Raw genomic sequence first — 16,141 nt, forward strand, 5'->3', positions numbered from 1 at the left:
TTTTAAAGTATTAGAAACTGGGGTGTGTTTCTGAATGAATGACTTATGTATGTTGTGGTATAAGGGGGACGGCCTGCTTGAAGGGGAGGCCTGCATGGAGACACGGGGTCTGAGGAGGCCATGTGACCGATGGCCCCTTGGCGTGGGACACCTTTTGAAGTGTACATGTAGTTTGGCACCTTGTCCTTTCGCGCCCCTGACAGCCCCCCATGCCAGTGCGCATCCACCGGCGCGAACCACCTTTGATACAGGGGGGTGGGATGGATGGGCCTGGGGCGTGCAGATAAGGCACAGGAAGACTGCTGAATGGAGACACACTTATGTGGATTGCAGGGGGGCGGCCTGGCTCAGGGGAGGCCTGCCTGGAGACACGGGGTCTGAGGAGACCATGTGAACAATGGCCCCTTGGCGTGGGACACCTTTTGAAGTGTACATGTAGTTTGGCACCTTGGCCGTTTGCTCCCGTCACAGCCCCCCATGCCAGCACGCATCCACCGGCGCGAACCGCCTTTGATACAGGGGGGTGGGATGGATGGCCCTGGGGCGTGCAGATAAGGCACAGTAAGACTGCTGAATGGAGACACACTTATGTGGATTGCAGGGGGGCGGCCTGCTTCAAGGGGAGGCCTGGCTGGAGACACAGGGTCTGAGGAGGCCATGTGACCGATGGCCCCTTGGCGTGGGACACCTTTTGAAGTGTACATGTAGTTTGGCACCTTGGCCTTTCGCGCCCTTGACAGCCACCCATGCCAGCGCGCATCCACCGGCGCGAACCGCCTTTGATATAGGGGGGGTGGGATGGATGGGCCTGGGGCGTGCAGATAAGGCACAGGAAGACTGCTGAATGGAGACACACTTATGTGGATTGCAGGGGGGCGGCCTCCCTCAGGGGAGGCCTGCCTGGAGACACGGGGTCTGAGGAGACCATGTGAACAATGGCCCATTGGCGTGGGACACCTTTTGAAGTGTACATGTAGTTTGGCACCTTGGCCGTTTGCGCCCGTCACAGCCCCACATTCCAGCGCGCATCCACCGGCGCGAACCACCTTTGATACAGGGGGGTGGGATGGATGGCCCTGGGGCGTGCAGATAAGGCACAGGAAGACTGCTGAATGGAGACACACTTATGTGGATTGCAGGGGGGCGGCCTGCTTTAAGGGGAGGCCTGGCTAGAGACACGGGGTCTGAGGAGGCCATGTGACTGATGGCCCCTTGGCGTGGGACACCTTTTGAAGTGTACATGTAGTTTGGCACCTTGGCCTTTCGCGCCCCTGACAGCCCCCCATGCCAGCGCTCATCCACTGGCGCGAACCGCCTTTATATCAATATATAGTATATCGCCTTTATATCAATGATAGTATATCGTTGCTTATCAATAACAAATGCCACATACCGGAGATTCTTGTGAGCACAGACCCACACTTCAACCGGTATATTATAGTGGTCAAGACCCCAAGGCCTGTATAATCCAATGGTAATTGTTAGTATAGATATATGTGTTACTTTTATAGAGACATAACCTACTGAAAGACTTTGAACAAGTGTTATTTAGTGCATGCATTATTGAGAATATGTTATGTTAGCTTAGATAGATAGTGACCACCCTGCTTCACAGCGACCAGACCTTCACCCATAACGGAGCACAGATGTCTGACGTCCATCCTTGAATGTAGACACACTTGATTCATTTAAAAAATCGAAACAAACGTTGTTAAAATATATGTGGTGTTTTATTTTGTATCTTATTTTCATGACACAAAAATACAAGACTTTAAAGATTATACGGGTCAGGTTGCAGCACAGCGAGAGAAAATCCCCTGTACTGACCGCTGTCACTCGGGAACGTTGCTCTAATGGCATGAACGGCACAGGCGGGTATCACTCTTCGAACGCGGTGTCCAAGCCTCCCGTGGAGCCACCATGTAAAGGAACGATAGGCCACCAGCCTCTACCACCTGTGAAAAGGAATGAAACAAACTGTTTTTAAATGACCAAGATAAGTTTAATAAACGTTTGTTCTCAATGACAATTCTTGTAACTAATGGCATTCTGCACGGACAAATGCTATCTAGACAATGCACACTATTGAACGACTTACATGCGTTACAATGATATGTAGATGTAATTTTGGATATAGTAGAAGAACATGAAATAGGAGTGGCATGACAAGCAGTGTATACTTACTCGTTACTCGGATTACGAGGACGAACAGTTGCGCGAAGTTCGTGCATAAGCACCATCATTATTCTCAACACGGCCCGTGTGAGGCAGGCTGCCCTGAAGTCTGGCAGCTCGGTGATGCATTGCGGTCGTGGCTCGCCTTCTGAAATGTAGGCCAGGCATCCCGAGTTTTCTCGGCAGCAGCAGTTCTCGTCCTCAGTTGGCATTAGCTTGCACCGATTGCATGTGCACCAGGTGGAGACGCCGTCCATTCGACTAGGCCCAGGCTCTTCATCTGTTGATTCGTCCTGCCAACTGCTGTCCGAATCCCCATCGTTTTCGCGTGCTTCCCTTTCCAGTAGTTCCTCCTCGGTATACTCGGGCTCGTACATGTAGGGCATTATTGTAGCCATTGTGTGGTAAACAGAGTAAAATAATTTACCAAGATGGTACAGGTGTTCACACGGGCTACAAGCGTCGAAGGTAGCTGACCAGAGCACTGAAACGAGTCACAGAATACTCAAAGTAACACAGAGAGAGGAATGGAATCGAAAATCTGCTGCTGTGTGTTGTGAAACGGTCTGTTTATACTTATTGAGGAAAGAGGCGTCCTGCCATTTCCATGGCGACACGTCATTAGCTGAAGGGCAGCGAATGTTGACACGAGACGTGCTTTGGCGTTGGGAAATGGGCGGTACGAGTCTGCTGATGACAGGCTCAGGGGCGGGGGAATTGATTTAGTGCCGCAAAAGCAGGTCAGCCAGGGTGATGGGGGAAAAGATAGGATTATCAGAAAATGGCAGCTCCCTGGTGCTTGTTTTCGCATGCGTTTAATGGACGAAAACTCGGGTAAGGTCCATAGGAAAGTTTTTTAAAATCGAGCCACTTAGGCTTAAAAAAACATGGCCGACCCGTAGGAATAATAAAAAATTTTACTAGACCATGCCTTTAAACACATCCACAAAGTCCCCCTTCCAAATGTGTTCCTTCAATGACTGCATCTAATTCGATCCCAAAGGTTTTGCTATAGTCATATATGGCAGCAGTTTTTCCTCTTTAGCCCTGTGTGCCCCTCTCTTCTCTTGCCCCTCACTTGGCCCACCCCCTTGTGCACTGTGTCCTTTATTATCTTTATTTTGCTTCTCCTTGTCCTAAACCACCCTCCTTTCCACCGTATTCAACCCTGAATCCACCTAGAACTTCCCCTGTTGCACCTCTGTGTCCACCATCTATATTCCCCTTCATCCATTCCAAAGATCCTTGCCCCTTCGGCTGCCTCTCACCCTCGCCTGCTCCGACCTCTCCACCCTCCCCCATTACCACTTGACCATGAAGCACCCTGGTGCCATTTGTGCATTCCCAAGCCAAGGCCCATCTCTGTCCCTGCTCACCTCTCTACAACGGCAAAGTGTGCTCCACCAAAGACATCCATCTTGTTCCTGCTTTCCTCTAGCTCTGCACCATCACCAGAAGGAAAAGGTATTTGCAGAGCATCCTTTACTACTAACAACACCCACTTTGTTCTTTCATGAACCCTGCTCCCTACTCCCTCCCATTACCTGCCACCAAGGCCGCTTCCTCTTCCCTTGGGCCAACCCGCTTTTTCTGTTTCCTGAACAATTTCCACCTCTTTGATACTCCATCCTTCCTGCTCCTCAATCCAGTCTGTCATTCCCCCCTCTTCCCAATCCACACCCCTTCCATCCTGTCCCCCTCCCGCACTATGTACTATTCATCAGCCCCCACTCCACTGGTCCCTGGGTGTTTGAGGTCCTTCTAAAAGGGGGTCCACCCACACACTCTGTTAGGTTGGCGGGGCCAGGGGCTGTAAATAAACAATGAACCCTGGGGAGAGAGAACTGAGCCCTGATCACTTGCAGTAAACCCGTTACACTCCCATATTACTGAGCCCAGCTCGGCCTCTGCTAATCAGCAAGTCGGCCATGGGGTCCGAAACACCACCTCCCCAAGCCATGGTGCTGCTGCCTGTGCCTTACCCTCGCAATCCCCCCATCAATCCCAGAAAAGTCCATCCGCTCGGGGAGTGCAGCAAAAGCATAACTGTGCTTACTGGAAGCCGGCGCAGCCCCAACAGATGCCTTTATGTGCCAACCCATCAGGGGCTTTGGAGCACCACTGCGTGCAGTCACGAGGACTGCGCCATGGCCCGCTTGCAGCTCAGTTATCTACCGCTACACCCTTTACCAATACCCAGGGGACTCTGTCCCGGGCCAAAGCTCTTTGGGCTGGGTACCACGCCCAAACATGCCTGGGCGAGGGGGGCGTCTGGCATCCGATATCTCTGAGACTCACCTTTCACTGTACCAAATCACAATATTCCTATTTGCTATTAGTGTTTCTATTCCGGTTTAACTCTCCCACATCTTAAAGGTGCATTTTCATTGAGGGGCTCTAAAAGTCCATTACTGCAGATGGGCTCCCTGAAACCATGTTGGTTGAGGATTCTCAGGTCTTCATCTGCGTGTTCATTCATTCATCGCATGCTCAAGTGTCAGATCACACCCAGCACTTAAATATGCATGGAGAGTCTGGCTGTGGTTCCATGCCACCCTCAGCCATTCTTCCTTCTCACACGTCACTGTTACGAATTTGATAACTGCAAGGAGGAACTTATAAGGGCAACCATGAAGGCTCCAAAGTGCCCTCACACGTTGCCCTCATGGGTCTTTATGTACTTGTCAAGCCCCTCAAAGTCACAAACTCAGAGTGCCCCAGGGAAGGAGACCAGAGGACTAGTGCAATATTGGCGAGATCACGCAAGTCAGAGAAACAATGGTCTGTTGGGAAATTGAATAGGTCTTGACCAGGGCAGCCTGACAGAATTAGCCATGCATTACTGCCACATGATCCCAAATGCTTAAACATCACCACTCCTCTTTAAGGGGAAAATGTATTGGCTCCCGTACTAAACCGCCCCCTCTTCATGGGGCAGGTTAACAGATAAAGTTCTAGTAGGGAAGGATCTTGAATCCTCCTACAAACAATGGGCCTCATTACAAGTTTGGAGGTAGCCATGCCCTTACTAAAGGCATGGCTACCCCAAAACTCGGGTCTGGCTCCGGGTCCCGCGAAAGGGGAATTACCGGGCCATTTAGACCTTTACACTACCGGCGCCTTTGTTGCCTTACCGCCACTGTTGTAATGAGGCCCAATGGCCTTCCTTTCTTATTAGGGCCTTCAGAATGAGTGTGGTGGCAACCTCAGAAACATGTGGTTTTTGAAATATAGTTATTTTTACACGTGTTTCGGCTTCACAAGAGCCTTTTTCAAAACAAATAGGGCATGCATTCGAGTCACATATCCTAAACCTGGTAAATATTCTCATGTGGAAAAAATTCCACCATGTCTTGATGAAAAATCACGGGTTATAATCCTTCCTAAGAAGAGCTTGTTGCAAGACTCGAATGCATGCCCTATTTGTTTTGAAAAAGGCTCTTGTGAAGCCAAAACACATTAAAATTTCAGGGCACTACAACATTTTTTCTTTTGCCACAATTTTGTTTCAAATACAATTTCTCTGAAAAAGAAATACCAAGTGTGGCGCAGTTATTGTGTGGGAAAACATTCTTTACGCAACTAACCACGGAGGTAGGGGTTTTGGTTCCTCCACAACCTCCCACCCGAACGCGACACGTCCTTCTGGAAGTGACATTAGGTCACAGACATAAGAAGTTGTACCCCGGATGAACCCCTCAAACTTGAACACTGATTTCATGATTGCCTTTTATGGGTGTTTTTTGGTTGTAATTTGTATTGATGTTGGTTTTTGTTTTTCACTTTTGTAAATTAATACAGCACAAGTTCTCAAAAGCACTTTGGTGACTAGTTCCCGCTTTATGAAAAAAGAATAACATATAATACATACAATAGAGTTCTAAACAAAAAACTACAGGTGTAGTTCAACAGCTGTGGCATGCAGCGCAAAATGCCTGTGGAATATGAAAACATTGTCCAATTCTTGCATTAATAGAAGTCAGAAATTGACAAGGTGCTTGCCAGATTTGTTTAATTAGATGCTACATTACGAACAAGTGCCACAGTGTAGATAGAACACGGCTGCCCTACCCTACAAGCAAGGCAAACGTGAGGTTACCCATACATTGTCCATCTTGGTGGCTCATCTTGTGACTTTTTTTTATGTCTGTTGCAGGACACATGCTCTCGACAACTTAATCATGAACTTTACCAACATTACCCAACAGGCTGTGTATATTCAAATACTGTCAGTGGAAACAAGTAAGACCCCTGTGGGGATTGGATTACTCTTTCTTGATTAACTAAGCATTGCTTTTAATGAACTGCACCTACAGTTTTCTCAAAAATGGTGAAATTACCGTGAAAAAACGTAGGCCTTCTCCTTTTGCTTTTTAAGATCGATCCATTTCCTGCTTCTCAAATGTATCCAGTTTCTCTGTGTATCTGAAGAGGACGTTCCTCGGGTTTGGCACCTTTATGAACTTGCAAGATGCTTTCTCCATCGTTCCACCTGGACGGATCTCAGAGGTAAATGTTTTTCTTTTATTTTGTGATGGGCAACAGGCTTAACAGGTTGGCTTTGCAATGCCCTCAATGCTGGACACGTTGCACCTGAATGCTTTTGAGGACATGTCAGGGGGGTTATTTTTGTATTTGTTCACTAAAAAGAACATTGAAGAAAGTATGTGTTTGTAGACAAACCTATATGTTAACTAAGAGCCTTTCCTACTAAATTAAATATGTATTTATTTATTGAACATTTGTAAGGCGCCTATACAGCAAAAGTGTTTCCAGGTGCCACAAAACAAAAGAGGGGGAAATAGGAGAAACAACAATAATGGTCCTACTAGGCCTTGTGACATTCGGATCGTGTAAGTGCAGTAACAAAAGTGCAGGGGGCAAGGGGACAGATCAGTGCAAAGGGATGGCATGGGAGAGGAGGACGGAGAAGTGCAAGAGAAGGGAGAAGTGCAGGAAGGAGGGGGCCTAGGGGCTGAGCAAGTGCTAAGTGGAGCCCAGAGGGGCAAGTGCCTGGAAAAACAGGGGGTGGGGTCAATTAGTGCAAGGACAGGGGTGGATCAGACTCAGTAGACTCAGCTGGGGAAGGGTGCCCAAGGGCAAGTGAGGGTAAATGGATTGGGGGAAGACTGGTCGAAGGAGGGCCTGACCCCAGTAAGACTCAAAAGGGACACAGGCAACCAGTCGTAGCGGCAGGTGGAGACTAGCAAGTGATGAGGAGAGGGAAGGAGGAGGAGCAAAAAGGAAGGTCTTCAGAAGCTTCTGGAACTTAAAGAGATCCGGCTCAAGTCACAGAGGGGCAGGGAGGCCGTTCCAGAGGATGGCTCCTGCGTAAGAAAGAGATTTACCCCCACTCTCTGCTTGGAGAAACGTCTGATCGGCAGAGATTTGGAGCTAGAACACCGAAGGACTTTAGCAGGGAGGTATTTGCGGAGAGAGAGTTGGATGTAGTGAGGTCCCAGGCCCCAGAAAACCTTGTGTATGATGCAAATAATGCTCATTCTTGCCATTGATGAAGATGATGGCAGCTCTTCACCCATTGGTCAGCACAAAGGTGATCAAGAGAGACTTTGACCGTGATTGTACAAAATGTGCAGCTAGTATACTGACTTATTACAGTACAACTACACCAATTGCAGTCGAAATGAAAATAGCTTAAGACTATTAAATAATTAATCTAACAATTTATTCGTGAATAGGGTACAAAGGGATGATTGCAATACATGCATCTTTCCCCACCCCACTCAGGTTTTATACGAGCAGGAGGAATGACATGTGAGCTATTGAGACAGGAAGTAAGTTACTGGCACAGGAAGTGGGCAGGTCATGCTCAAATACAGAATAAGATGGAATGCCATGAGCTTGAAATGATGCCCTCTGATATGATAACAGAGGCCATTTGCATATGTGTTTGTGTTTCAACATCAGCATTAGTAATTTATATTGATCTTTTAGCGTTATATCGCACTAGCAAGCCGCCTTACAGCCATGTCCAACTGACCAATCTAGTTAAATGTCTGCCTCAAAAGCTTTAATAGAATCATTTAAGGAGATGGCAGTTGGTGAAATCACTTAAAAACACAACCACCCAGAACCGTTTTTGCACTGTGCATCTAAGCGGTGAGTGAAATAACAGCAGTACAAGGAAGCAGTCGAACTTGCAAAGGATTTAAATATAGTATCACCCGTGTTCCACAACTTTCACAAAGAAATATAGGGCAATTCCCCCAAGCTCGCAGTGTTGTTAATGTGTCTGCGACCCTTGCTTGCAGGTGGTGAACACAATTCCAGCCGGAGACTTTGCTGGCCTTCTGAGCTCCTCGTCATTCATCGGAAGCGGAAGTGTCCTGACCTCCCTCCTGCAGCCGTATAACAACAAACGCGACTTTATTGAGAAGTTTAACAACGGAACAGTGCTGGTAGGTCCACACCTTGAATCTAAACACAGATTTGTTCGTCTCATGACACAAAGATAATCGCAGTGTTTCTATGCAGCTAGGACGGCCTATCCTGTTCCTATTCAATTTATCGTGTTGACATGCAGGATAGGTTGAAAATAAAACGTACCTATCGAAATTACTAGAGTTGTTCTTTCTTATCTAAGCTTCTCGTTATTTCCATGGAAGAATATGTTACCATAGCTTTTGGCAAAGAAAATTCGTTTTTTGTTTAGTGACTCTTATTTTGTTCCTAACACTTCTAGGGTATCTGCATGGTTTAATTCACCTGTTGGGTCACCAACGCTCTCGTCGTTGCGAGCCTGACCAAATGAGAGCACTTGAGTTAGGCACTAGTGACACAAGCGGTAACGGCATTTTGTTCTATTATCAGATATTTTCAAATTAGTGATGTTGTCGCTGATTTCGCTTCCAGTTTTATTATGCAAGTATATTGATGTATTTCTTTTGCAGCCGTGCCTTATTATACCTCTTTCTTAGTGATTGCTGATTGCAGTTGGCCTCTTTGCATACCCTTCAGTGCTAAAAAGCCAACAAGCACTGCCAAATCCAATAGTTTTAGCTTAGTATATAGCGACAACCTAAAAAAAATGTCGGTCTAGCTGGGCACACATCGAGTCTCCGGCTCTAGCACTCTACCCTAAACCACTAAACGCACCCACTCATGAGCCTGACCTGCGTGCTGCTTACTGGAGCCTAGCCAGCCCATCTAAGTCCTAACGTGGCAAAATGCGCACACGCATCCTGAAAACAAACTCCTAGAATCTCTCACACACTGGACTTTGGTCTTTCTGGGCGTTCCTACCACAAATCACATTGTGGTCATACAAATTAGGAAAAGTGCTATACAAATGATGAATGCAATCTTGGCCAATGTGTGTGAGGGGAAGTCTGCATGGGTGTAATGTGTGTGGGGGCAATGTGTGGGTAGTGGTGCAGTGTGAGGGCTCTGTGTGGGGGCAGGAGTAGTGTGTGTGGGCAGTTGGTGTGCATGGGAGTGTTTGGGGGCAGTGTGTGTATGTATGGAAAGTGTGCAGGTTTTGTGTTTTTGTGTGTACAGTGTGTGTAAGTGGGGCAGTGTACTTTGGGGCAGTGTGCGTGGGTGTATGATGGATGTGTATAGCAGGGCAATGTGGTGGGGAAATGTGTATTGTTCATATTTTTGGGGCAGTGTTCGTGTTAGTGGGATAGTGGGTGCATGTGTGTTTGGGCAGTGGGTAGATGAATGTGTGTGTGTGGGGAGTCAGTGTGTGCAAATGTTTGCGGGAGATGTGTTTGGGGTAAGTGTATGCAGAGATCCGTGTGTGTGAGGGAGATCAGTATGTAGTGAGGCAGTGCATGTGAGAGGAAGGGTGTGTGTGGGACTGGAACTATATGGGGGTGTGGCAGTGTGTGTTTGGGGGTGGTGGCAGTGTGTGTGGAGACTGTGTGTGTGGAAAGCATGTGTGGGAACTGTGTATGGAGTGGTCAGTTGGTCAGTGTGTGCGGTGGAAGTGTGTGGATGTGGTGAAGAGTGCATTGTGGGGGCTGTGTATTGGGGCAGGTAGTGTGTGTGGGGAGCAGTCTGAGTGTGATGGGGCATTGTTTGTCATTGAGCTATATGCCAGTGTGTCAGGTATGTGTGTGAGTTTGTGTTTGTGTTTGTGTGAGAGAGAGAATAGTGTTAGCGTGTATGTGAGCAGTGTATGGGGTAGTCAGTGTGGGTGTGATCAGTGTGCGAGGGGGCAGTGCATGTGTGAATGATGCAGTGTGCTGTGTATGTGTGAGTGGGTATGTGATAGAAATTGAATGCGCTCACAGTTCCTTATATCTTAGTGATCTATAGAGTCCCCAGCTCCCTATATCTCCATAATCTACACAGTCCCCGGACATGCTAAAAAAAGCTCTATCAGTTCAGGAAAAAAGGGCCAAACAAACCAACTCCACAAAATGAAATAAATAGCTTAAGAAAAATATAGAAAATACATTTAAAAAAACAAACAGAACTTCACTTGCCAGTGCTCAGGCACGGGTGGTGAAGTGCAGGGACCTCACAGAGGAGAGTCAATGACTGAGACCTATGAGGTCATATTTCAGTTTGCTGTAGCGTCAACCACCTGCACATCTCAGGCATGTGAGACATGCAGCCGATTGACACCATGTAAGAGAGTCTGCAATAGGCGTGATTTGGGCTGAGAGTGAGAGGGGCAGGGCAGTCACATAGTCCTTACGATGGCCATGGGCGTTGATGGGGAAGACAAATAGCCAAACAACATCTGTAGCCTGTGTGCCCCTCATATGCCACTTCTTCTATATCTGCTATTCCCATGTCAATAGTTTCAGCACGATAGTTGGCTTGCGCAACCTAATAGCCAAACCGTAAAGAGCGACATTTACCCCACTTTTGGCCTTCTGCTGACACGCTGCAGAGCAGAGAGTGAATTCCTGCAGAAACTGTTGGAGCCATTTTGGGTGGTTATGTGTATACACGTGTAAAAACATGTGCATAAAAAAGGTTTTTCGCATGTTTTTTTATGGATTTGTGACATGTCATGGGCACAGAGCTGAAGGGAGTTGCTAGGTCTGGAAAAGACCCGGGGCTAAGCTGATGTCAGAACTGTCGGGACTGGGGGCCAGCTAGTCTTTTGGCTGTAGCTCCTGAGATTCCATCCGGGGCTACAACCAAAAGATCAGGGGTACAGCCCTCTTAGCCCCCTCTAGCAACGCCCCTGGCTGAAGGCCTGAATCCACCACACCCATTCAATCACAAATCTGACAGCATTGCTCCCGTTATGTGCTTTTGATGCGGGTGGAGATGCATTGGCTTCCCATGCAGTCCGTTTGTTTTTTTGCACCAAGTAAATGCCGTCAGCTGTGTACTGAAATGGTGGGCAGAATTTACGAATTATTGCATGTTGAAGAGCAAGAACTTCATATCTGACACATGGGAGCTCATTTTGAAAAATGTCCTAAATTGCACTGATTGGGCCTGTAACATTTACACTTACATGCAAACAGGTCCCCTCCATGCAATTGTCGTCATTTACACTGCAAATTGCACATGGGAGGTGTAAAAATGCTGGTGAAATCGCTTTTACACCTCACTTTTGTACTTGCAGTGCAAATTGAGGAAGCGCTGCCTGACATGCCGGACTACCCCACCAAGAAAATACAACAAATCCAAAAGAGAGCAGCAAGACTTCTACTAGGATTGGACAGGAGAGAACACATGTCTCTAGGCCTGAGAAGCCTCCACTGGCTACCTGTGAAGCAAAGGCTATATTTTAAGGCATTATGCAATGCAAAGAGTGGACTGCACAGCCAGGAGTGGAATTCCTTCAATCCAAATTCACACCTTATCAACCACGAAGGTTGGCAAAAAAGTGAACATCCGTCCCTACATGAATCCGGACAGCACAGCTGTCAGAAAAATGTTAAAAACCTGGCTTTTAAATACAATAGGGTAGAGGAGAGTTCACCACCTAGTGAGAGAGAAACGACATTACAGCACACAGCCATAACGCATCAGCATCGGACGACCTGGCAACCAGTCAACAACCAAAGGCTCACTAGCTAGAACACAAGGAACAAACAGACAAAAAGGAACAAGCCTTCAGGAAAACTCATATAGCATTTACTCAAAACGCTTTCTACTAGCATGCCCTATTGGTGCAGCCCATCGAGCCTATCAACCAATATTACCACTACAATACCCAACACTTGAATAAAGGGAACAAATACTCAGCCCACTAACAACCTCATGCTCAACCACCCACACTCACCACATGCTCACCAACCACGCCAACAAAAAAGACTAGACAACCTCCTCTCCCCCTAACAAAACAGTCACAACTCTACAACGCACAATTCAACTTACAAGCCTCACTCACCGGCCAACGAATCTTGACAACCCAGACACTGGAATTCTCCCATGTGGACACAGAATACTTCCAGTCTACAAATTACTATCCACCTAAAAACCACACTCACACAGACACCAGTTGCTCCTGGATTTACAGGCACCAAAAGTCAAGCACAGTTCGTTTTTCAATCTCCTCCCATAACCTCCTCACCCCCTATTTTCGCTTTCGCATGCAGCTCAGCACATGGAGATCATGCAAATGGCAGCGCGCCCATTATAAATCCCGATAACATAACACAGCATAACATTTTCATGGGAGCATCTCCAAGATGTCCCAGGCATCTCCTGAGTTGCTGTCCTTTGTAAATATAAAGCAGCAGGAGCAAATCTGAGATGTCCAGGCCCTTCCCTGATGTGCTCCGCTCCAAATATTTGTGAATCACAGGAGGATAGCTCAGGGGCAACGCGCTCGCCTTGGAAGCAAGATAACACGATCAACACAGGTTCGATCCCCGGGTCTATGCTTACAAACCTCTCGGTGTTAAGCGCCTTACAAATAACCAATTATAAATCAAGTGATACATCTGCCCCATGTCGGCAGTGGTTGCCAGCAGAGCCACACATTCTGTTTGATTCACACTGTAAACAGCACCTGTGCATCCATCGGCAACCAGTGCTTGTAATTCCGGGCTAATGGGATATACCTGTCCTTTGCCCTCGAATGTGCATGTGTCATTCCAGTCTCCTGATTAATCGAATCGCAGGGTCTGAGTTTGAGGATGCAGAACTAATGGCCGCCCCAAAGGAAGTGACAAGTGCAATCCCACTATTTTTAGTCATCCTACAGAATAAGAAGAGGTCCTTTTCTTTCTAGGGTGACTCTTTGGAAAAGTTTAAACCTCTCCCGTCACAAATTGTACGTTGATGTATAATTTATGCTGCTTATGAAAATATTCCTTTTATGTTGGACTGTTTATTTATGTGTTTCTGCTTTTGTAATTGTATAATCAAATGTTCTTCTGTGGGGTTTGGTCTCGGCCAAATTAATTTGCTGGCGTGAGGAGTGGAGACGTGAGATTGTGAAACTGACACAAAGTGAAAGGCACATTGACAGAGCGCATGTGCGTGATGGAGTGTGCATGAGAGACACAGTCCTAGCTGGAGAAAGGGGCAGAGAGAGAGAGAGAGAGAGCGAGAATGTTTGTGTCTTCCAGAAATAAACAGAGAGAGAGAGAAGCAATGAGAAAGACATGTTGTCGTTTCATATTGTGCATATTATCTGCATATTTGTTTGTTGTATGGTATTTTCTATGTGCCGTTCCGGGGTGGATCGCGGTAAAACATCTGTAGGACAATTTCCACATGTGTGGGGTTCAGTGGGATTTCTCTTGCACATTTAGACATTCAGCTGAGAGGCACTTTCTGGATAGATCAATAGGCATCAGTGAATGAGTTTTCCTACCTCAAAGGGCCTCATCACGAGTTTGGCAGTATCCCGGCTGTAATATCGCACAACTGCAATAGCGTTAGAACCCACCAGTCCGGGGTTCTTACCGCCAGATCACGGCTTGCCCGTTAATGCTAAATCCGAATTCCCCACTGGGTCCATTGGATCCAATGGGGCATTTTCAGTGGTAATACCATGTGTTAATACAGCCGGCAGTAATACCTCCGAAAACAGGGTGCTTAATGGGATTTACACCTCCAGAAAAAGGCTGGAGGTAAAACAGCTCATTTAGCTCCCAACTTGTGATAGGGCCACCCCTTAAATGTGGCTGTAATACCATTACCACCGCATTTAAGGGCCACAGCCCAACTTGTGATGAGGCCCAATATATGTGGATTAAGTAGGATGCAGATTTCTCAACATAAAGACCAGTAAGTATATCTTTGTACCTGGCCATGAACATTGCATTTATTTTATGTGGGAACATGTGTTATGGCAATGTGTGCATTATATTGCACTGATTGGAACTCTCCAGGCGAAAACACCTGAACTGGCACAGCTTTGACCTTTTCGTGAGGCCCATGTCCAACGTAACACCATTCACATGACTCCCAGGTAGGCCAGCCTGGTGGGTCATTTCCTGCACTGCTCTCTTTACCCACTGTAATGCATTCCCATGTCTCTCTTTACAGCCTACACTTTCTGACCAGAATAAGGCAGCCATTCTTGCAGGTGTCTGGCCAGCTGTGACGGCAAACAATAATGATAGCGACCTTAGCACTTGGCTTGGAGCGAGACTGAAACCATACTTCCGGTTCATCAACAAGGACTTACTAAGCTCAAGTGCCACTAAAAGTGCCACTTGCCTGAGCTTCAGAAAGATGTAAGTGAAATGCTGCGGTGCATCGATGCTTGAGGGGGGGAAGTGTTGCTCACATGCTCTCCATGGGTGACTTGCACGCATGATTGATTGATTTGTGAGCTAAAATTCCTTTATCTGCTTCTCGCTGAAATACATCACAATCAAATCACCCATCACCAACACGCTCAGAATCATCCTTCATTTGTAGCGGTATAGATATGAATGCTCAGGGCTGATGCCCTCCCTCTGCTCACTGAGGACATTCCACAGCATCGCCTTGGATGTTCAGGCAACATTCAAGACCCTCCTCTGCACCCAGGGGTGGACTGGGAAAAAAAGAGGCCCTGGAAATAATTTTCAAAGTGGCCCCATATTACACATTTTCACTAAGCCCAACCCTTTTCCTATGGGAAAAGGTGGAAATGCAACACAACAGAGGCTCAGAATGCCGAGGCCTAGCAGGAAATCTCCAGAGTTCCCTATATGCCAGTCCAGCCCCCACAAAGGGAAAAGTCCCCAAATTACCTCAACACAAATGCAGGTGGTGTGTCCGGGTTTCAGGATCGAAACCCATAACTAGGCAGAGTGGTAATATGTGCAGGATATTGAAATATCTCCTGTTTTCCCATTACCACACATAATGACCCCTCATTTGTTGTTGTAAATGTTTCTTTGAATAAATATATGCATCAAACACATACATATAACATATCAGAGGTAAAGCATAGCCCATTGCTGCATATTGAATCAATCAGTCATCATTATATATCAGATAGTTAAAAGAGAAAAATAACAATGACACACACGTTACGTAGTTTTAAAATGCAGCAGCCTATCCTCTTGAAAACCTCCTTCTATGAAACATAGCTGACTTCAAATACAACAACAGGGCCACGGCCGTCAATTTTATTTCTGCCCTCAGTAAAAAGGACATGTGTTGGTACATGTGACGCAAGCCTTCTGCGTCCTCTTCTCGTGACAGATTCCCAGGTACGTCACAGATCCATTCCGGGGCTTACTACCCATATGTACGTTAAGCGCCCCCCTCTGCCGCTGTACAGTCACTCTCCTCGATTTCAGTCATCTGTAACTTGGCCATGCGTCTAATGATATGATATGATATGATAGTTTATTTATATAGTGCCTATACACAATGTGTTTTAAAGCACTTTGCGAGGGACCTCATGCTTCATAGTCAGTGCCTTAAGTGGCACTACAAATCGAGCCGGGGCTCATTGAGGGGGCGTGGCCTAACAACAGGGGTCTTGATGGCCCGTTAGGCCACGCCCCCTCGACGAGTCCCGGCTCAATGGGCTACTGCCAGCCCTTTATAGAGATTAGCACCCTCTCCCCTATCG

At 47.0% G+C, this 16,141-nt stretch overlaps 1 protein-coding gene across 4 annotated transcripts in view; it reads left to right on the forward strand.

Moving 5' to 3' along the window:
* The window catches only part of LOC138569359 (uncharacterized), a 1,262,132-nt gene that overhangs the window by 267,514 nt on the left and 978,477 nt on the right, over positions 1–16,141 (forward strand). For all 4 annotated transcript variants that reach the window (XM_069647272.1, XM_069647275.1, XM_069647274.1 and 1 more), the window contains 4 exons: positions 6,332–6,417; positions 6,554–6,684; positions 8,448–8,594; positions 14,614–14,804. In XM_069647272.1, the coding sequence (XP_069503373.1) occupies positions 6,332–6,417; positions 6,554–6,684; positions 8,448–8,594; positions 14,614–14,804 (555 nt within the window). The remainder of the gene's footprint in view (positions 1–6,331; positions 6,418–6,553; positions 6,685–8,447; positions 8,595–14,613; positions 14,805–16,141) is intronic.

This window comes from Ambystoma mexicanum, chromosome 2q (genome assembly GCF_040938575.1).
Source record: "Ambystoma mexicanum isolate Mex_15411 chromosome 2q, UKY_AmexF1_1, whole genome shotgun sequence".
NCBI lineage: Eukaryota > Metazoa > Chordata > Amphibia > Caudata > Ambystomatidae > Ambystoma > Ambystoma mexicanum.